At 40.9% G+C, this 22,978-nt stretch overlaps 1 protein-coding gene across 1 annotated transcript in view; it reads right to left on the bottom strand.

Moving 5' to 3' along the window:
• ADARB2 (adenosine deaminase RNA specific B2 (inactive)) overlaps nt 1–22,978 on the bottom strand; it is a 307,587-nt gene that overhangs the window by 91,254 nt on the left and 193,355 nt on the right. Inside the window, exons 2-3 of the mRNA XM_042043582.1 lie at nt 17,744–17,830; nt 9,101–10,005 (exon numbers count right to left, since the gene is read on the bottom strand). Of these exons, the coding sequence (XP_041899516.1) occupies nt 9,101–10,005; nt 17,744–17,830 (992 nt within the window). The remainder of the gene's footprint in view (nt 1–9,100; nt 10,006–17,743; nt 17,831–22,978) is intronic.

Below are 22,978 nucleotides of genomic sequence, written 5' to 3'. Positions count from 1 at the left end.
GCCACTAGCTTGGTTTGCAGGGGGTTTCTGTGCAGCTGGGTCAGGATTAAACAAGCATTTCTACTCTCTTGGACACTCCTTCTGTGCAAAGACCAGGAAAACTAAGCCCCAACAGTATCTTTGTGGTGCTGTTCTGAGCTGTTCTCCATATGATGGGTGTACAAGGGTCATTAGGCACCGGGGGTTAGAATGACTTGTGTGTATTTCAAGGAGAGTAGAAGACAAAAAGGGAATTCAGGAGTAATGAGTTTGTTCTTCAATATTCCTGTGAGGATTATTCCTTAAAAGTATAGGGCAAAGTTGATTTGGATAAGAACTAATTACCAAACAAGAAATGAAGGCAGTGTAGCTGTCTCCACTCTCCCCACCAGACCTTGGGGACACACATTATTCCTTGTGTTTAACCTATTAAAGCAATGACCCACATAAGAGGGAAAGGAGTTGATTATAATTACTTCTGTGAGCATTAGTGCCCAGTTCATAGAAGATAGCTTAAAAATAGGAACTCAATAAGAAGAGAAGTCAACAAGAACAGAAAACTTAAAAATCAAGGGATGCTTAGACTATTTTTCTGACCAAACCAAACCATATTCATTTTGTTAATTGACTGTTTGCTCAGGGAATGTACTCTTTCCACCTTTAGTTTTTAAAGATGAACTGGGTAAAGAGAGCAAGAAGAGACAGCACAAAAGGAATTGCAAATTAGCATGGCTTCAGTAGCATGGGCTCATTTGGATGACATCTTATTTTAGCATTGATTTTAAGGTACCATCGTCTGAATTCAGGTCTGATTGTGAGGCTGGCGTCTGCAGCAGATGTGATGACAAGTAGGTTAAGAGCAATCATGCTGAGGTATTTTCATATCAAATGTCTACTCCGGCTCAGAAGACAAATAGGAAATAACAGCTCGCTTGGAAGTAGACTCTGACAATTAGAAAACTGGACAGGATGAAAAAGCAACATGAATTTGTCTAAACACAATAATATTGCAGTATTAAAGGTAGAGGAGAAAAGTTTAATGGATGCATTAATATTTTATGTGTCTTTGAATACAGTCTAAGAAGGGGTATCATGAGACATAGACAATGCTGATTGCTTTCATTGAATAAAATGTGATAAAAAAGGTGAATAATTTACCCACTATCCCAGTGATTACTTGTATGTATCTCCCATTTCTATTTCTCAGAAGTTTGTAAAAATATTTTATCTTAACAAAAGTTCACATCATGCATCATGTATGTGCAAAGAGAAAAAAAACAACACTCTTGCTCTAAAATTTTGCTCCCACTAAAAATCCAAACTCACTTGTAAAATGTTCATATAAAGAAAGCACTTTGTAAACAACGAAGGATTTTACTATCTCAAAGAACCTGAGCCACTTCTCTCTGGTTGTATAAATGTCTAAACACATGAATCACATTTTACATGCAGTATAACAAGTCTAAAATCTGTTCTGTCCATTACTTCTCAACAATCCTAAGATTAAGCCCTGAAAACATTTCCCCTATTGAATTTTATGACCCGCATACTATTTTGTGTGTGTGTGTATGTACATAATCCTTTCACAATGCAGTATGCATGGACATTTTAGCTGAGATAAAGGGGCAGGAAAAATGTTGGTTTTCTCCATGACTACTACACAAATTCACTATTTAAAGGCTAACACTTGCAAGAAAAATAAAGTGGGCAGAGATGTTCCCTCTTCAGTGGAAGGGAGTGGTCCCTCTGCCGCATGTGGCACTGGGATTCCCAGCAGCATCACTGGGAGGTTCTGGACCACTGCCCTCCAATGTGTGTTGGCATTTTGTGTTGTTAGATTTCCCCTCACATGATGATGATCTGCCTGCCACAGGGCTGGCACAAGGACCACAAGAGGGAGGTAGTCGTCGTAGAATAAATGCTAGGAGCTTGCTTCTGGTACTCTGTACATTGAAGGAAAAATCTGCTGGAATAATTAAGGCTTCCTAGATGTGACTACAGATAAAAATAGATAAAGAATGTGGTTTTGGCATGACTGTAACACTCCAGCTCAAACACAAAACGCTTTTCATGGAAGTCAACCAAAGAAAAATTCACTCCGGGCTCTTGTATTACAGCTCCATTTAGCAGAGCAGAATGATCATGGCTTGTATTTAGTAGGTAATAATGGAGCATTATAAACAAAATCAGGATGCAAGTCCAAGATTAAGTGGGAGCTTTAAAGAGGTCCAGCTTGCCGGGAGCTTTTTGAAGTGTCCCTAGCTCACTTCCAAAGCCAGAAAACAACAGAAGCAACTCTGACAGCTGCGAGAGTGTCTGGTTTAGAAGAAGGTTTTATGTCTGGATGACACCAGACTGGGATTCAGCTTTCATGCACTAACTAGGTCTGCTGGTTGCTGGAGCCCTAATCATTCTGCACAAACTGTCTCACCCTAATGGGTCGCACAAATAATAATTCTTCACAAATCAGATCCACATCATCAGCTTCACAGATAGACAAAGCTGGTTTATTGAGGTGAACAGCACAAGTCAGCAGAGTCCACGCTGTGTCTCACTCGCCACGTTTAATAAGCAATCTAGAATCTGAAGGGAAGAAATCAAACACTGTTCCTGTGGATGCATGGATGGTATGAAGTATTTTCAACTAATAAAGAGCTAAAAGAGCACCCAGCAGCCAAGTTAGATGGTTAAATCAGATTTACCCTACTCTAAATGAACTGTAATCACCATGGACTCTTACAGTCTTTATAAGGAAAAATTAGATAATTTTGATTTTCCTTTCTTTTCAGAGGAAGAAGAGTTTTGGATTGCTTATAAACTTAAATAATGTAGAAAAATACCTTTCAGCCTTATAGATTTTTTTCCTTGAAGATATTACAATTATTTTTTCACTTCTGTAAATTAAGATTGGCTATTCATTAACTAATTACCACGATTATTGCAGTTCTTCTAAGTATTATTAATTAGGTGAGTGGTACATTTAGAATTTAACATCTCCATTAGGAGTTTTGTTTAGCATACCTAATGCTCTGAAAGCCCTGAGCATACTCTATATCACATAGGTCTTAAAGACGAGTGCAGGGGAATCGTTTGGGGATTGGAGTTATCTATGGCTGGGAGTTACACAGAACTGCAACTGAGGAGCAAAAGAGAGAGGCAGGGAGTGTGGAAACGGATACACCAACTTCTTTCTGCGGCAGGGAACTGCAGCATTCTTGGAGCTCAGCTGATGCAATGTAGTCTGGTTTTTTGCAGTGATGACTGGTTTTCATGTGCAAACCCCTTAATGTGTCCACATATATGTGTTGATGCTATGAGAGCGAGTGACCAGAGTCCTTTCTACCCTGTTAATTTGTTTCCTGTAATTCCATGTAGGTAGCCATTCTGCATCTCCGTTTGATCTTGCATGGATTATATACATTAAACCAAAGTAGTTTCTTCATCTGAGACTCAAGAAGGGGATTATTATAATCTTTTATATTGGACTTGTATGAAGGGTGAGAGGTGGTCCTGGTTCCTCAACTGTGAGCCTAAAAGTGACTACAGTCTAATTGGCAGCCAAGATAATAATAACAGTATCCAGTAAACTAATGCTGTGCTGCTAAATTGATTCTTTTGCCATTGTTTTGCTTAAAAAACTGTAAACCTATAAATTTCTTGATTGCCTGTAGCTCTGATTATAAACTTTCCCCACCTACAGAGTAAGAAATAGATGGTTGAAAATCAAATGTTATTTGCATTGCAGAGGCATCTCTCTGGTCCCCACCATTTCTCTTTCTTGCATCCCCCTGTCAGGAGCTATGCACACCTATCAGCTGTTTCTCCTTGTGCAGGAGAAAACAGACTAGGTTATAAAACAATGTACCTGCTTGGTTGACCAGACAAAGCTTTTCACAGAAACCTGCTGGAACAGCTTCTCAAATATCAGTGCCTACCCCATGTGCTGCTGCTCTTTACACTGGAGTCAAATATATCACTGCCAACCTCAGCCCTGGCTTAACTGCGACACAGGCGAGAGACCACAGTTGCCAGGGAGTTGGCGAACGAGGATAGTGAGAGAAATAAAGTTAAGGAGGCAGAAACAACTGACACTGCATGAAAATGAACCAGTTTCACAACACAGGGAAACAGGTTTCTGGAGGGAAGAGGATGAGAGGTGTGGGTTATGTGGCTTTCCCTGACATGGTGGTTGCTCTTCCCATGATGATGCCACCTTCTCACCAAGGTGACACTGAAGTTAACTGGCAGGAATCCTTGACCTGCTCAAAGTAAAGAATCACTGCAATCTAGGATTGAGGTTGCTTTAGCCTGCAAATGAAGCTTTTGGCAAATAGGGGATTTAACTGGATCCAAAAGGTTAGCTGTATTTGCCAAAGAGAGAAACCCTGCTTATTTTTGATGACACACACACAAAACACAACGAGGTTTTGTTAAAATAAATAGACAACCACTGCTCTGGAGGCTCTGGATGTGAACCAGCAACAGCAGCATTAAGCCATTTCAAAGCAGAGTGAATGCGATTTTCACACCTATTCTTTTCTAATTTAGGTCCATTTGAAATCCAAGCACTCCTCTTTTACTAATTTGTTATGGCAGTACTAATGGTATTCTACAGCAGTAAAAATGCCATTTAGACTAAGACAGGTTAGAAGGACTACAAGATTAGAAAAACAATTGCCAGTTGGTCAGATGCAGCTGGAGGCCACCTTGATCTCCTGAACTGAACACACTGCACTTGGAAAGCCTGGGATGGATGAATTTCTACCGCTGCACTCATTAGGGCTGGTTAGGTAAGCACCCTTTGATGTTGCCTCCTGCATTGGAATGTAAGAACATGAGCTTACAAAGTGGGAAGAAACAATTGTCAGACTTCCATGAAAGCTGATAATTGAAGAAATTACATTTTATTTGATGGAGAATATGAGTTCAGACCAAGTATGCCAGGAAACAAGGAGTAATATTTAGTGCCTTATACAAGGTGCAGTGAAGAGTTGTAATTTCCATTCTCCTGATTCACTTTACCTCTGCCATGGGTTTAACAGATCTCCAGGCTCCTATCTTTGCTACTCTGATCAACATTGTGTGCCCAGTCTCTGACCATCAATAGTATTTATCTTGCACTTCAGTGCCTAGCACAGATCAAACATCTGGTTGAGGAAGAACTGGCAGATTGATGGGCAAATGTTGTGACCATTTCAGGTGGTTCTTGGGTTATCTCAGCTACCTTCTCTTCATCCTATACACAGGCAAGTGTACAGGTCTCCCAGCCACTATTGTACCTGTATGAGACTCACAGAAGTGGATTAATGCACTGCTGATGGCAGTAAAGAAGGCATAATCTCAGTTATCTTGGCTTTAAATTACTAATTTTTTTTCCTGGTGTAAATTGTGAGATGCTTTTGTTTACCTTTTGTGTTTTGCAGTTAGCCCGAACACATTGTGCAGCAATCACAGGAAAGAAGTCAGAGGCACAGCAATGTTCTTTTAAGAAAGCTCTGGCATTGTAAAGTGCTCAGAATTTCAGGGTGTGTTTTCATAAGTGTTTTCATGGTGAGAGGCAGCTGAAGAAGCAAGTTGGATTGAAGATGATCCAGGGAGTTTATCTATTTCTGGCTTTGCTATTCTTGTAGCCCTTTGTTTCACCTGAATTAGAAGAGATCAAGATGACAGGGGTTTACATGCATGCTGTGCATTTCCTGGTGGTTCAGGAAGCCTCCTGTGCAGACAGCACCTCTCCAGACAAACTGGATGATACAGAATCACAAAGTCACAGAATCGTTAAGGTTGGAAAAGATTTCCAAAATCATCAAGTCCAACCTTTGACTGAACATCACCATGCCAACTAAACAACATTATTAAGGGCCACATCGTTTCTTGAACACTTCCAGGGTTGGTGACTCCACCACGTCCCTCAGCAGTCCACTCCAATGCTTAACCACCCTGTCAGGGAAGAAATTCTTCCTGATGTCCAACCAGAACCAACCTGGCACAGCTTGAGACCACATCCTCTTGTCCTGTCACTGGATGCTTGGGAGTAGAGGCCAACCCCCACCTGGATATACCCTCCTTTAGGTAGTTCCTCTTCCTGTGCCTCTTTTGACGTTTTACATTGAATTTCCTTTAGTCAGCAGAAAAGTGTCTGTCCATCCAACGGCACACCCAAGGCCCAGGCTGAGGGACACCAGGTCCGTGGGAGCACTGATGAGCAAGGCAGAAATGTCAACATTTTGGAGGCCCAGCACTTAAGTACAACTGCTTTTTTTTAAAATTTCTTGGACATTGTGAAATACAAAATTTCAGGATAACTGGACTACTGGTGTTACATGATTTTTGGCTATTTCCTGTTTCTAGTCAGGCTGTAACCACAAAAAGGCAAATTGTAGCCTCCTAACACCCCTGATAATAGCAAGGGGAACAGGAGCACAGACATGAAAAGTTGGAATACTCTTTGTAAAGGATAAACAGCGATAAACTGAGATAAACACTCCTGGATTATACAAAATACTCAAAATAGGGGTGAAACTCTGACAGCTGATCTTGTTTGCCTGTCCCCACTGCCAATGAATTAACTGTTTGATATTCTAACAAATAAAATGAAGCACATGAAAAGAGTGAATGGTTGTATAGGACAATAGTTGCTCCTTATTCTGTGAAGAAATCAATCCCTCCTAATATTTTAAATTCTACTCCCAAGCTATTTGGGTTCCAGGATCCTCTCCTGCTTTTAAACACTTATGGATGGACAGAAACAAAGACTACTAAGTAGGAACAGTTTTGAAAACTTGGCTTGAAGCATGTCTTTGAAAATGTGGTTCCCACAAGATCAGGGAGACAAGAAAGAGCTGAAACAGCGCTTGGAGCAGCTGCCTCTGACCACAGATACTGAGAGCTGCACTCTCCCCAGTATGGTTACACTGCTTCGACTGACCAAACACCAGATGGGCTGACTGAGGCAGTGAGCAAAGGCAATCACTTGATGAGGTATTGCATAACACAGTGAGAACTAGAAAAGATGCTTCTGGATTTAATGCTTAAGCTGAAGTCAGTGCACTAAGTATGTCTGTTGGTTTCTGTGGAATTTGAATTATGACTTAGCGAGTAACACAAACTCAGGTTTTGTGTCACAGCTGCTATATCTGTTGATGAGAGCAGCTTGTAAGGAGGTCAGCAGAAATCAGTGTTGAGGCTTATCTCTCAATTAATGTGCTGAATGCTGGCATTAAAAGTAATCTTCTAGTTGGGACAATGCATAACCACTCAAAAAATACTGACAGAGAAAGTTCAGTGACACCTTTTCACTGACATTTATACTTCCAGAACAGTGAAGGGAAGAAGATAAGGAGGGCAGCAGTCTACGGAAAGGAGAAAAGGCCATTAAAAAGGGAACATACACTGGAGAATATGTCGCTTAATGAACAGTTGGAGACTGAAGTAAAATGTGATATTCAGGCAGAAGGTCAGGATGAAGCCAAGAAACCAGGGAATATTTCAGAGAGCTCAGGAACTGAGGCAATGATCCTTGTGGTGCAGTTTCAGAACATGACAAACCAGAGGTCAATAAATACGTGTATTTACCTGCTGACACACCCAGCAAAGTTCACTGGGGGCAACAAAGCAACCAGCAGAATGGGATTGCTTATAACCAGAATTAATTTGGGTAGGAAACACTAGGGGTATCTCATTTAAAACTATGTGTACTTTGAAGGACCACTGGAAAGGTGAAGCTGCCATCTTGGCTAAGGTTTCCAAAATGCCTGCAAAGCACTTTGTGAAGATCACTGCTATTATTGAACTATGTTATTATCTCACAGGTTCATGGAGTTTGTAAACTGGAATTAAAAGAAAGGTGGAGGATTATGAAGTATTTTAGAAATTCTCACATTTGCAATGTTTCCTTTTTGGAAACATAGACAGGAAACTTCTGGGTCACCAACTATAATTCCTGGGTCCTGCAGGCAATCATGTTACCTAAAGGATTAATCTGCTATCAAACTCCTTGAACATATAATGACCATCTTTACTAATGTTAATGAGAATTGCTACTCATAATTTGCATTTACACACTACTTAAGGATCTTGAAGTGTTCTTTCATATAATATGCTCATTTTTATTACAGGCACACTGAATTTAAATGGCTTGCCTTGGGTCTCACAGCAAGCCAACAGCACAATGACTCTTAGTGCTCCTAGTGCTTTGCATTAAATCCTGGACATTAACAGCTCCCTTCATAAAGGGAGCTTTGTAGCTGTAGATCACCTCCTGGTGCTGGTGAATCAAACCTTTTCTGATACCGCAAATAAATCAATAAATCACTTGAACCCATTAATGCTTCCCAGTGTCTGCAAATCCTGACTTCCTTTGAACTAAGAAAATGGACACATCTGAGTAATGCTAAGATAGCCTTTGGCCTATGACCAGCTACGAAATTTTGATGTGCTAAGTATGCACCTCAGATCTATATTTTCTATATGAATACAGCAATAATCTCTACATTTGTTCCAGGAAAAATTCAAAGCTTTCAGTATCCATTGTGCTGTTGGATGCATATCTGAAAACAAAAAACAAACCAAAAAACCCCAAGCCTTCAAATCAAACCAACCAACCAACCAAAATCACCCCCAATAGTAAGCTCATAATAAACAAAAATCTTTCCCTTTTCCAGTGGCAGAATTGCTCTGACACAGGCATATTCCTTAGCACTGATGTCTCCTCTGAATGGCATGGTTCTCATCAAAAATTAACTCTAAAAGGAGGAGCATCTCTTTATATATGGGCTCCTCTCTGTAAAGAAAGATGCAGTACCACAGAATGACCTATTTTCTGCCTGTGTCAATGTACCATTTTCTCTAGCAAAGTGAAATGTTGGTATTTCTCCTTATATTTTGCCCTCTCCTCTATGCTTCCTGTGGAATGAGCTCCAAACTGTACCCAGTAATTTCAGGGTACTATCTCCAAGCTTTTGCCTGCGGCTCTTTTTATGGGGAAAGAGCTCTTTTGTGGCATGACACTTGCTGCAACATCAGAAGAACCATCTGGTAGACCAATAACAGCTATGGCAATACCGATCCCATTCATCGGAAGAGTTCCTTCAACGTGTGGCAGCTACCCAGGAGCTCTCACCTGCGGCAAATGGTGACATTTGCTCCTGCTGGGAATGTGGCTGGGCAGACGAATGTTAAAGAGGGCCTGCAAGGCCGCCTGCGCCGCTTGACCCTTGGCCAGCTTCTTGCTACGTCCTGAGCCTTCAAATGTTCTTCCGTCCACTCTCACGGCCATCACAAAGCTCTTGATGTGCTGCTTCTCCACCGTCTCGGAGAGGCAGACGTAGCGCAGGCCCGAGCGCAGCTCATTGAGCAGCACCACCGGGTTCTTCTCGCTCTCCGCTTTGGCCATCCTGTGCTTGCCTGGCTTGGCGTGGCCCATCAGGTCCAGCGTGTGGCACAGTAAGCGCCCGTGTCGGTACGCGGTGGAGAGCAGCTCGTTATTGACGGGCTTGTAGACTGAGAAGTCCTCGCTGTGTGTGGATGGTTCGAACTCCTTGAACAGAGTGTCTGGAAAGTCTGCCTGATCAGAAGTGAAGTCCGTGGATGGGCTGATGCAGTTTCCCATGGCAAAGTGGGCTTGGCAAGCGTTGGGGAACTGAACGAATGACTTCAGAGCTAACTCTGCGGCACGCATTTTGGCTTTCTTTTTTGTGGGGCCTGTGCCTTCAAATGTAAGTCCATTTACCTCCACAGCGACAGCAAAGACTGGAGCATGCACTGGACCTGTCTGGGAAACCATTTTATATTGTAATCCTGGTTTAAGTTCGTGTAGCTGAACCAGAGCATTCTTTGGTGTCACTGACCATGAAACTTTCTTCCAGATAAGCTGGAGTTTGCAGAAATGGCCATTATTGCCTTCCTCTAAGGGTCTTTTCCTCTTACTGCTAGGTGTTCCCCCTCTTGCCCTGTCAGTAGATGCTACTGGATGATCCTCCAGGTTGCCGATGTTTCGATTTTCCTTTACTTCTGCACTGCTGGTACCTGCCAGTAAAGAAAGAAAACAACTCACATTACAATTGCCATCATAGTAGCTGAAATTATGCCTAGGGCTGTCAGAATAGCCAAAAAAAAAAAAAAAAAAAGAAATTGTTGCTCAGCTCTTTTTAGGAGATTTCCTCATATATCTGTATAATGGTTGGTTTTTTATTTCTAGCATGGGTTTTTTTTGCATGTTCTGAATGTTTACTTGTCCCTAAAGATCTGCTTCTATTAGTCATTAGCCTTCTGTTTTAAGAAAAGATTACATCACTCAAAGATGAAGCATAATGGATGGCATGTAACTTAAATGAACTGCTTGATAATTACTAGTAAAATGTGAATAGTTTGTAAAATTCCCTTAGGATGACAATTAGTCTATAATTCATGTGGGTGAATGCTTATGAACACATTATTAGAAATCAGAAATGATTCACAAACAGAAAAATGGGCCAATGCATTGAATAATCTATTTGCAATAAATACATTGACCATTTCTGCTCACACCATAGCCTCTTGTGTTGTCAGCATCATGAATCCAGACTAGGAAATGATCTGACAGACCTTCATAGCATTTGAAACAATAATTTGGTCTAGACTCAGATCCCAGTTTAGTAAGTGAGTGCCTTTCTGTCAAATTCAATTGCAGATACTCTTAGTTTCTGCATCAGCAACAACTAATATTGCAAAAACTGTAGATAAATCCAAATAAGACCAGGAAAAGCCAGAGCATCATGATGGGAGCAATTCCTGATGTAAAGGATGATCTGTATCAAAGAAAAGAAATGGGAGAGTGTGATTGCCAGGAGTGCCAGGAAGGGAATGAAATGGCAGTGGGGAGCTATGGAGGGAGCACTCCATTGTTGGACCAGTGAATCCCCCACTACTCTGGACCACACTTGTGCAGTGTCCATGCTGCAAGGCAGTGCTCTGTGTCACAACAGAGGCATGGCTGAGAATGGAGAATCATCTCACTGGTGTCCTGAATGAGACCCAAAATGTGCTGCTGGCTAAATAATCATCCTATAAAATTTCTGTCATTTCTGATGAGTTTGTTTAAATGTATTGCATCTCTGATACATCCTCCAGTCCTCCTGTCCATTGCTTGGGGCAGAGACAAGCGGAGGAAGTAAATGTGAGTCTAACCAACGTACAAGGCAGCCCATCCCAGGAGTGATGCACTTGATCCCTTTCCAAGCAGAGCACTGTGTGGCTGCCTGCTTCACTCCAAACAGCACTGGGCACAGAGCCTTTCCCAGGGTTTGGTTTGTTATTGTCAGACATGATCATGCCACCTGCACAGCCTGTGTCAGTCCCATGCACAGAGAAAGTCCCACTCATTCTCAGGGGACAGAGAATGGTCCTCCCATTTTCTGTGGGACCATGGTCATGTTTGGATTTCTTTCTACCCTGATAACACAGGCTGGCTGCAAGGATGTAAGGGGTGAGCTGCTGGCTAAGCTCTGAGAAGCTTCTGCTGGAGTGCGGTGTCTTTGCTGCACCCCAGTATTAGGCTGGGCTGACAGCTGCACAGGAGCCTGCAGAGGATTATGTAGAACCAACCATCATGATTAAAAACCTCCTTTATATCCCGACACATTACACTTGTATTAAATATCAAAAGACTTTTTCCCATCAGAGCACTAAGTCTGCACTCATGCAAGTTGTTCCACAGAAAGGGGGTCACTGCTTAGACAGGAGTAATAATCACGGCTCAAATACCATGTGTGTGGGCCCATTTGCAGAACTGAGTCTTTAGGCTCCCTCTCCTGAAAACCTTGCACACACTGAGCTTCCAGCCTGGGTCTATGTCTCACCAAAGTTATTTCCAGAGCTCTCTTCTGCAGCGCTTTGTTGCGGCAGAAAGTGAACTGACAAATTAAGGTCTTAGTTAAGTTTTAGTTTCTGAAGCTAAGGGGATGGAATGAAGACAGGTGAGGAAGGAAAGGAAAGCAAAATATGCACATAATAGAAAAAGTTTCATCATATGGTATTCAGCTGTATAAAATACGACATCTTTAAACCAGCCTCTCTGGAAATAAGACATTTAAAAGATCATGATAACTAAGGCACAAGGATAATGTGCTGTTTTCTCATTGAGTTCACAACTGTATTTATAGAGATTCTGATCTGAAGGGAAAGGGGATATCAGCTTTAACTTCCTCTGTCCAGCTTGGCAGTGGCTCTGGCCACTTTCCTTCCTTTCTCATGTTTTCATTCCACTCAGAATATATCTCTTCAGTTATGTGTATTTTTTAAAGTAAAGGTAAAATATTTTGATGCAGACATATTTTTTAGCAGGAAACAGGTTTGGTTCTGTATTTCACACCTTCTCTCTCAACCTAATAGGTTTTTACACAGCCAATTATGGTACATAATGATACTGTAGTCAAGAAGCATGAAAAGAAAGATAGCTCCTGCGTCACACAATATTCAGCTTTGAAAAGAATTTGTATTGATTATGCACCACTGAATAGGAAAACTCAAGAGGTTACTTGTGTTTATAATTCATATTGTCTTATTCCATCTGTTTTTCCTTTCATGGTCAGAGAACTGCAGATTTGTGAACGTGAATGTGTGACCTTAACGTCTTACCTTAACCACCCTCAATAAAACAATAGTTAACTAACGCCATAAAATAAACATTACTTATTTGTCTTAAGTTGTGTCTATAAAATTGTCTAGTCCATGTTTTGGCCAACAGAGAGCTTGCCTTGGTGTAGTGAAAAAAATGCAGAAATGCAAGTGTAAAACTTTCAGATATTAGGCACAAAGCATATGTGGACAAAGTTGGGCATGCGCGGCGATGACATGCCTGCATTTATGGCGTGTTTTGGCCTCGTCACAGTGAAGAAAATCTGTGCAAGTATCCTTACAGCCAACCAGATTTTAGAGCACCTGGTCCTGAAACACAAGGAAACAGCTCAGTTCTTCCCAGATCGCAGTAGGAGCTGCGCCAGCCATAAGTCATCATGGCCTGTAAATCAGAGGCAGCCTAAACTCAGTGAGTGCCTCACAAAGTCTGTGAGCCTGATGGACTTGTGTGATCCCTGGCAGCTGCCAGGAAATGTGAAATTACTTTATACTTTTAGGTATCTTTGAAATAGGAAGTCTTTGAAATGTGTCTTTTATGAGACCTCTGTGTAGCAGACATAAGATTACCTCTCTAATGGTGGCACATGTACTTCTATTGTGAAAATCAGACAAAGCAGGCAAATGACACCAAACTACACAAGATAAATACTGCAAGCAGCTGTAATAGAACAATCACAAGCAATTTTAGAAATGAAGAGCACTAAAAGGAAAGGGATAAGTCAGAGGATACACAGAGGGAAAATGCAAAACTGTGGATCATTTTCAGTCTTGTTATTTCTCATAGTGTCTTTGTTCTTGACTTTCCCAAATATATTCCTTACATTTAGGGAAAAAAAAGAAAGATAATAAATTATGGTTATCCCATCATGAAAGGTTGGAGAATATTAACATAGTAAGGGGATGGAGTTAAAAGAGAAAGAAAAATATCATACTTTTTTGGCAATAGTTTCTAATTTATTGTGTAAGATTTCTAAAAAAGTCTCACAGCTTTGCATTGTAGTATCTCCTCAGGTAACTTTATTAATTGATTTTTTCAGTTTCACAAGCATCAGGAGACATTGTGATCTTGTATTTGCTTCACTAATTGAACAGGAGAAAAGAAAGCAGTTAGTGAAATATATTTATTTATGCACTATTCCTCAATCTTCTGACTGCTCTTTCATGTTTTTCTCCTTTTGGTCATTATGCACAGTAGAGTTAACCTAGAGAGTTTGCCTCATCAAGAGCATTTCAGAACTATAATGCATCACTAATAATGACACTGAATATGTCTCTGGGTCTTAAGGGCTCTGCAGAACTAACCATCTGATACTCCATGCTACATTTGAAGAGATAATATTATTCCTGTTGAAGGTTATTCTGCTGCCAGGCCAACTTCTAGGGAGGATAGGAAAAAAGAGGTGGTAGGTGGCATATTCATTTTCACTAGCATCTTTACAATGGCAATACATTATTGAAAAGCTGTGATATTAGAAGAAATAATTTGCAATATTTGTATTATGGCCAACTCCTGATTCAAGTGCTAGCTCTGAGACAGGCAACACTGGATTGCTTATGTAGAGTACATTTTTGCTGTTTAACTACATCACGTTGACTGCAGATGTTAGAAGGATGGACTTTCTTAATTCCTGGAATACTTGAAAGTAAAAAATCTTGAATCAGGAGCAACAGGTATGAACCCAGGTGCCAGAGGCATGGTACCTTTGCCCAAGGCCAGCTCCTACATCAAATGCAATGTAGGGCAGTCTCCTCTTGCAAGCAAGATGGCCTTTTCATACACTTATTGATTCCACAACCAAGAATTGGGAATGCTTCTGCCAGGATTTTCAGGTTGATATTCTTGACTTTGGAACAATAAACTTGAAGCTAACAATACAAATCACTCTTTTCTCTCTTACATGAAAACACACATGTATTTTTAAACCTCCATGTAAGAAGTCTAGGTTAGCCATGATTTCTCTGTTGCTGTTGAACACTCCCTGGCAGCTCACAGGGTTCAGGCTATTAAAACCAGTGTCATTAGATTTTATTGGTGCGTAACACCAGACTTCAGAGAGAAGCATTACCAGCGAAACAGAGTACAGGACTTTGCTTGAAGTGAAGATGGAAAGTTTGTGAAAAGTGATTGCCACTGTCTTTAGCTGTTCCAGAATGAACATACTCTACTTTGCCCACCTAACTATCTGAAGTAGCTGCGAAATCCATGTATGTCTAGTACAGATCTTACCAATGAGGGAAATTATTTAAATGATCTAATTGCCCTGACTTAGATGATACTCAAATTCCCATGCTCTCTGTCCAAGTTAGCAAAGAACTGCATGCAGCAGAAAATATGGGCAGCCCATGGCAGAGACAGACCTGAGGACATGCCTTCCTGAATCAGGCCCAGGACATTTTAGGCCCTGGAGAAATCCAAATGATAGCAATAGACACAGTTTTCAAAACAAAAATAAGGGAATTGTTTTGGTGAGGGATTGCTTGGAGCTCTGCCTCCTGGAATGGGATATTCACTCTTTTCTTAGACACAGGGTTGCTGCTGTATCTCACACTGTGGAAACAAAAGCTCTGGGGCCTCATGCTGTCTGAAGAGGAATTTGACCAACATACTCATAACTGAACCTGCACAGAGTCTGGAATGTGTCCTTCAAGACTGCTGGAGTGGTTGAAATCAGTGTGTTGGGGACCATCAGCTCCCGCTGCAGACACTGGGGAGGTGTGTGCTGCCCTGAGCCTGTGCCTGTGGCAGCACTCCATAATGAGATCCCCAGGAATCACATGCTTCTGGCTAGAGACACAACCTGGATTCAAAAGTATCTGTGGCTGGTGATAACCTGCCTTGATCCCGTGGCAAAGCGGGGATGGCACAATCAAAGATCAGGGACAAGCACAGGCTTGTAACATCATGAAAGGCAGGCAGGTAGGCAGTGAACAGGGAATGATTATTCACCGTTTCTTGCAATCCCAGCACTAGAGACAGCAGGCTTGAAGCAATAAAAGGGTGCACTTTTTGACAACACTCTAAATCACTCCTTGTTCCTGGCTGTTGTTGAGATCAGAAGTATCAATGGGCTCCAGAGAGGACTGGACAGTTCTGTTGATGTCTAAGAAATATGGTGATTCAGGTGCAAGCTCTAGCAGAGTAAATTTTTGCTGGGTGCTAGAATGATATACCAAGGGGAGGCTCCCCATCTAAATGTCCTTTTTCTCAAAGCATCACTAACAAATGCTGAAGACCATGTAGAGAGCTAGGCTTCCTATTTCTAATCCTCTGTGACATTTCTTACATTCTTAGGTACAACTGCCTTCTGGGGATGAATAGTGTGGTCCTTTTCTTGCATGTTCAAGATTAGACCTTCATTAGAGACAGATGATTACTTTACCCACAATTCCATTCCAAAGGTGCATAGTGCCCTTGATAGGTTTTTCTAGTATTAGTTCATTGATGATAAACCACAAAAATCATGTCTGTATGCTAATAATCACCTGTTGAAAATGCAGGTGTAGTTAAACTGCATGGCTCCCTCTGTAAAGAAGGCCTAAGGGAATGTGAAACAGGATTTGTATCCATTTCAGCTGGTGGAACTCTGCCCATTGATACAGCACAGTCGGGGAAGCAGCACTCTCACAGGATGCTCAGTGAGCAGAAAACTACAGGGATAAGCAACCTACTTCTCTACCTTGCCAGCATTCTCCTGGGCTCCTGTTAAACTGTTAACACAGAAGAAGGTTCTTCCACTTGTTTAGAGCAAATCTCTGAAGCTCTTTAAAATGTGGAATTACTCCAGAGGTACGTGTGCGTTAGGCTTTAGTGGGATTTAGGCCACTATACTGCAAGTGAACACAGAAACATGGATGATTTAAAATTAATTCATATTAAAAAAAAAAAAAAAAAATTAAAGATTCTAATAGTAACACCTAAAATGTTTTCGGTGTACCAAGAAATAAATAGCTCCCTTTTCACTGGAGCATATGTTTGACCGAAGGGAGGACTGGGTAGGATGACCCTGAAAACAGTGACATTTGCTGTTTCTCTTTCAGAAAACATAGCTTACCCTGTCCATGTGAGCTGTTTTACAGCCCACGCAGGCACGAAGCTGTCTTGGCGTTACAGTAGCAATAAGAAAACGGTGTTACAGTGTTTGGCTTGTACAAACTTCCTACATTACCTAAAAATAACTAAGTAGCACATTTGGGAACTATTACGCAGGAGGTGCCTGCACAAGCTCATCGTGTGCATAATATGTTTCCTCTGTGTGTGTGTATGCTTCTCATATGTCTTCCTGAAAATGTAGCCTTCCTGGGAGCAATTTTGAAGGATTTTCAGGATTTTTTTTTGCCTTTGCTAAGATCTGTAATAGCCTCTCTTTGTGCAGCAGAATAGTGTGATGTCCACATGATGCTCAGCAGCAGAAAATAGCAGGCTGTGCTTCTTCACTCCTCCAGCAGCTCTTCCCCTTGGTGATACACCATGACCAAACCAAGGCGGATCAGCAACAACAAGGGAAAAATACCCAATTCCTCCCACTGACTGACTCTAACAGGTCACCATGGCAGTACGTGTCTGCCTGGAAAAGAAGCCAGTCTGGTAGGTGATACTAAAACATTGCTCATTTGGTTGAGAAAGCTTCCCTCCCTTTTTTTTTTAAAGATTCAAATTGTGTTAAAATAAGCAGGGCTGGATAACATACAATAATTGCTTCTAGGTGACAAATGGAAGGGCTTATTGAGGGTTTTTAATTCCTAACTGTCACTCTCGGACTTCTTGGTGTTTGGAAGACTTCTCAATTCCTTCAAACCCAGCAGGACTTTCCTCCAGCTCTTCAGTCATGGGCTCAGACAGTTGGTTGAGGTGTAAGGGCCCAAGAGAATAGTAATTAGCCAAGAGCAGTTAATTTTTACATTATATGGTTTATTTAAGCCTGGTTGATCAGTTCTCAATTTGATGGCTCTGTGCAGGGCCAGGAACTCAACTTGATGACCCTTGTGGGTCCCTTCCAGCTCCCTTGTGTGATTCTGTGATTTTATATATGGACTGGGCTTATGGTCTGCCAATAGTTGCAAAACCACCTCCTTTCCACAATTGCTCCTCCACTGTAGAGATTTTATTTTTGAACTTTATTTACATCTATAGAGAAAAGAGACTGCTTACTTAAATTGTCTTCATCCTCCATGGTGGTTGGGCCAGGACTCAGGTACTTGAAGGGTGCTATGAAGGTTGACAGTATGCTTAGTTTTTCTAGAAGAAAACAGAAGAAAAGATAAAATCAGTACTCAGTCAATGCATTCACATCTACTTCACACTTTTTTTCAGGTCAAAACATCTTGGTAAATCTGTTTTGGTTTTTTTTGTTTTTTTGTTTTTTTTTTCTTTTCTTTCTTTTGGTGTGTGTTTTCTGACATTCTCAGAAGAGATCTCTTCTTTGTGGTGACAGTGACAGGACCCAAGAAAATGGCCTCACATTGTGTCACGGGAGGTTTAGATGAGTATTAGAAAAAGGTTCTTCATCCTTCCAGTGTTTGGGCACTGGAACAGGGTCCCCAGGGAAGTGGTCACAGCTCCAGCCTGACAGAGTTCAAGAAGTGTTTGGACAATGCTATTAGGCACATGATGTGACTCTTGGGGATGGTCCTGCACTTGATGATCCTTGTGGATCTCTTCCAGCTCAGCACATTCTGTGATTCTGTGCCTCTGCAGTCCCACCAAAGTTAACTGAACCTCGATGCATTTATTACAGCTGCCACATTCCTTCTGGTTTCTGCCCCCATGTAGTGTTTCTCGACGGTGCTTCCCAGCAATGGTGCCTGAGCACTGCAGAGTGGGGGATGCTTGAACTGGTCCAGCTGGGAATGGGGTAGTCAGACAGCCCTGGGAGAAGGGACATGAGCACTGCTCTAATGGATGAGACCATCTACTTCACTTGTTTCCTCTCCGTAACGGAGGCTGAACCAGAATTCTTAGAGAAAGCTCAGGGGTGAATGGCACAAAAGACTCCCACGTCTTCTAATTCTATCAGTTTTTGACATGATTTTTGGAAAACCCTTATGGTGTGCCCAGGAAGCTATTGTCCACACAATAAGAACACTATCTGACATCCCTCTTGTGAACATTCATATTAAGTGCAGTTCCTTTTAACTGCAGTTTCTGTTTATCCTGCAGATAGTGGATGGCAGAGACATTTACTTCCAGTGCCATGACTGGACTCTGCATTAGAGGCCAGGGCAGATTCAGCAAAATGAGAACTGATACTGGCTTATACTAGGTCAATATCTGGCTCAAGATTTATCTATAGGGAAAAGCTGAAGTTAACGCAAACATTAGAAACATATATATTTAGGTGTTTTATTTCCTTTGATAACTAGTTTATTTAGCTGGACATTTATTTTGTTTGAGCTGAGTTCCTTCTGACACACTATGGGGATGTTACTGAGGACCAACAATAACAGAGTGTCTACTGACAGAAGAAACAGAAACACACCTTACAAAGGTGATCCACAGCTTTGAAGAACTTCATTGCTTTGCTAAAGTACTTCTCTGCTTAGAAAGCCTCAGCTGTGGCTGAGGAAATAGGTGGCTGAGGCTCACTTGTTTCCTCAGGTGGAAATGCTCTGCATCCTGCACATTGTGAACAATGCTGACCTCTCATCCTGTGGCAAAAGCATCAAAACCAGACCAAGAATGTATTCTTTGAAGTGACACAGGAAAAATATTTCCATGGGAAATTTATCATTGAGATAATATTTCTCCGAATTTCCTTAAACTACCTGTCTGCTAAAGAACCACTGGTCTAGCAGGTATTCCAGCTGAAGAGCACATCTGTTAGCTTTTTGGCCGGGTTCTTCCTGTATGTGCAAACAATCCTTGCTCTTGTTAAAGACTGTTATCAGAACCCATCACAAATGACTGCATACATCTGCCCTTAGCTGGGTAACATTACAGCTCAACTCTATTAAGGGAATTCACTGTAAAAGCTGACTGCTCTTTGTTAAGTAAATACAATAAGCAGAATAAAAGATTGCCTGAAGAAAACCTTTTTCCGTCCAGAAACCTTTCAGCCCAGACTAATATATAATTAGAGCACAAATTAGCCTCCTTCAATTGCAATTTCATTAAGGGATTGCAGTGATGTCAGGAACCAAAAGATTGAAGCTATTTATGAACACTATAGCCAGAAGATTTTCCTAAGTGAATCCTTTGACACTTTTTTGCTAAGGCATTGCTCACTGAGAAATGTGTCATCTCATGTGTGACATCTCACTGCGTGTGAGACTGTTGGGTTGTGATCATGATAAAGGCTGGTATTCACTCCCCACTTTCTCAACTGGTTTCTTTGATTGAAGTGAAAAGAGCGTAGGCTTTTGGGACCTAATCCAAAGGCTGCATTTGGTAAGGGAAATGCTTCAGATGATAGACACAGGATCAGGGCAGCCCTTGGCTGTAGCACCAGCAGTGACTGTTGTGTCTGGGTACTGAGATCCTGAAGTGTGTGTACTCCACCTGTGCCTGACTGCTGACAGCTGTCAGACCTTCAGGATTAACCCTCAAGACACTGATGTCACACACAAACCTAAATCTTCTTTGCTGAGAAAATACTCTCACATCTGATAGAGAGTTAACCCATTAACCAAGCAATATGGAAGTGCTTTCATGCTGCAGGGCTAATACTTACTCCTGCCACCAATCAAAATGCAAATTCATTTAGTTTTATATTACACTATTGTTAGGTAAAGGAATATTTTATGATTTATTTTTGTACAATTGATAGGTGAAATTTACAATGTGGATTTAAAATTTATCAATTTCATTTTTATTTTGTCTTTTAACCATCTTAAGATTTTGTTAGTACTGTTTTCCACCTGTCCCCAAATTCCTGGCTGGTGACTTCACTTTGTGTGGCAGAGAAACAGGATGTATAATTTGCTGGATGCTTAGAGCAGCAATGGATGTGTTTGTGCCAACCAAACTCAGGCAGGTCCTAATAACAGGATATACTTCTATAAATACCAGCGATAAAGACTATAATTCAACATTTCAATGCATTGGCTAAGCGAGGGAACACTTAGTGTGTCTGAAAGGAGGAGGAGGGCAGGGTTTTGACTAAGCTCTGTAAAAAGAGAAAAGCTGTAGTATACCCACTGCACAGAAGAATTATTGAGCCTGTGAAGGAGGAGAAGATAAATGAGAGAATAATTAAATGAAGGTGTTTACCAGGAAATAATCAGGTTAGGTTTAAAATTATTGGTATTATTGTGCAGTTCCATCTTTTGCACATTATTGACTGCTGCTGTACGGACCATGAGGCACTACTTCAGCTTTATTAACATTGGTGAAATTCAGTGTTAATTGTCAAGATTAGGAGAGTTGTGTATTCACACTTTATGGTCCCTGTATAGGTTAATGCCCATCATAATTAGCCTTGTTTCCAGCAGTTTGATGAAATCTTATGAATAAGAATAAAGGACAAGGTTGTATTTAAAAAAATCATAGCGAGAACTACCTCTAAAACCTCCTTCTCTCACTCTCTTTTTCCTTCCATGACATTTTTTTAAAGTATTTTTTTCCAAAAAGAAGCAATGACAGGTAGCCCAAAATCAGAGCAGCTATTTTTACTTTAAAATTGTAAATTTTCTCTGTTATTTGTCTGAGGAAGTTATTTTTCAAGGCTAGGAGAGAAGGTTTAAGAGAGAAAAAAAAGGCATTTCAAAAACTCTTTTCTGCAGAAATGCAGAATATAGAACCCTATGTTTATGAGAAGCAATACATGAAGGTATTATTGCTGGCATTATAGTTGTACCAAAAGCCTCTGATGCCATGAAGAAGAGATTTCATAAGGGCCTACATGGACACAAAGAAAGCTTTATTTACAATGGAAATTGAGAGACAAAGAGCAGGTATAGTGGAATTTATCTCTAGCCACCCTGGAATACTATTGCAAGATGATAGCATCATATTTTGTAGTGCATTCACTATAAAAACAGTCTTCCAAGTGGAAATCTGCTCCAGTACTCCAAGCACAAAAATCATCATTTCTTCTAAAGAGAAGCCTATTACAGGAAGAAAACCTCACTCTTCCGTTTTGGGATGGAAAAGGATTTCAGTTCACTCTTCCAAGGTTATATTTTCCAGCAACAGCAAATTATTAACATAGAATCATAAATGGTGTTTTTTGCAGTAGGCATAAAAATAATTTAAACAAATAAAAAAACCCGTGGAACAAGATACGTTTTGCATGAAATACATAAAATACTTTAGTACAAATGATTCAGCAAAGCCTGGCACGTTAAGGTGCACAAGTTTCCATTAAAACCTGCCTTTTTTGTGAAGTTGCTCTAGCCCTGGGGATGCAGTCAGAAGGCTGGTCACAGGTCCCGTAAATACACTTTTATTGTGAAGACAAGAATGCACACACACAGCTATAAACACATTCGTGCCCTTCATACCTATCAGTATTTGAAGGGCACCAGACAATACTGCTTGATCATCAACTCTACGGAAGTTCTTCCACTCTCAATCACCAGAATAAAAGCAACAGGAACAGCAGGAGCTCAACACTTTTAAAAATCAGCCCTTATACATGTTGGACAAATTGTTTAGCTTCGAGAAGAGCAGACTGAGTGGGGTCATAACAGCAGCCTGCAAGCACATAAAAAGCTGCTGCATGGAAGAAAGGAGCAAACTGTGCTCCATGTGCATTAACACAACTAGAAGTAATGGACTTAAATTGCGCCAAGGAAAATTCACTTTAGACATTAAAAAACCCTTCCTAACAGTAGGGATAGTGCAGTGCAGGAATAGCTTGTCTGGTGGGGAGGTGCTGAAGGGCCACAGGGAGACAGCTGGAATCTGCAGGGGGTTGCATTTGTCCTTGGGCCCATCCTTTATACTTTCCCATCCCTACAGACTCCAGTAGAAAAACTTGCCCTGACCATGAGATCCTGCAGCAGGTTCTAGCTCAAACTTGGAAAAGCAAGTAGTGTTTGCTAATATCTGCTATCTCTGAGCAGAAGTTTGTGGCATGCTCTTTTGCTTGGCAGCTAATGAGCACTATTAATAATTGTTTTTCAAAAATGCAACTTCCGAACAGAAGAAGGATTAGACAGATGGATACCAGTGGTTTGCCAGATCAGTGTTAACAACATTTTACTGAATTAGTTTCATTCTCATATTCAAATTGATTACCATAAGCTACTTTACTTGTCAGAGGTTTCTTCAATAGTATTCTTTTAAAAACACAATGCGGACATTATAAACTCAGGAAGGGACAAATATGATGCAATAGTGTAAACTCAGCTGCAAAACCTCTTGAAAAAAACCTTATTTTTTATTTCTCTAAAGCAGTATTTATGGCTACTTGAATAGTTACATTTTTACAGTTGTGTTTAGCCT

This window comes from Corvus kubaryi, unplaced genomic scaffold (genome assembly GCF_017639235.1).
Source record: "Corvus kubaryi isolate FWS band 111438036 unplaced genomic scaffold, C.kubaryi_AGA036_p1.0 37398, whole genome shotgun sequence".
Classification (NCBI taxonomy): Eukaryota; Metazoa; Chordata; class Aves; order Passeriformes; family Corvidae; genus Corvus; species Corvus kubaryi.
Note: the sequence above shows the minus strand (reverse complement) of the source record. Positions and strands in the feature narration are given on the sequence as shown.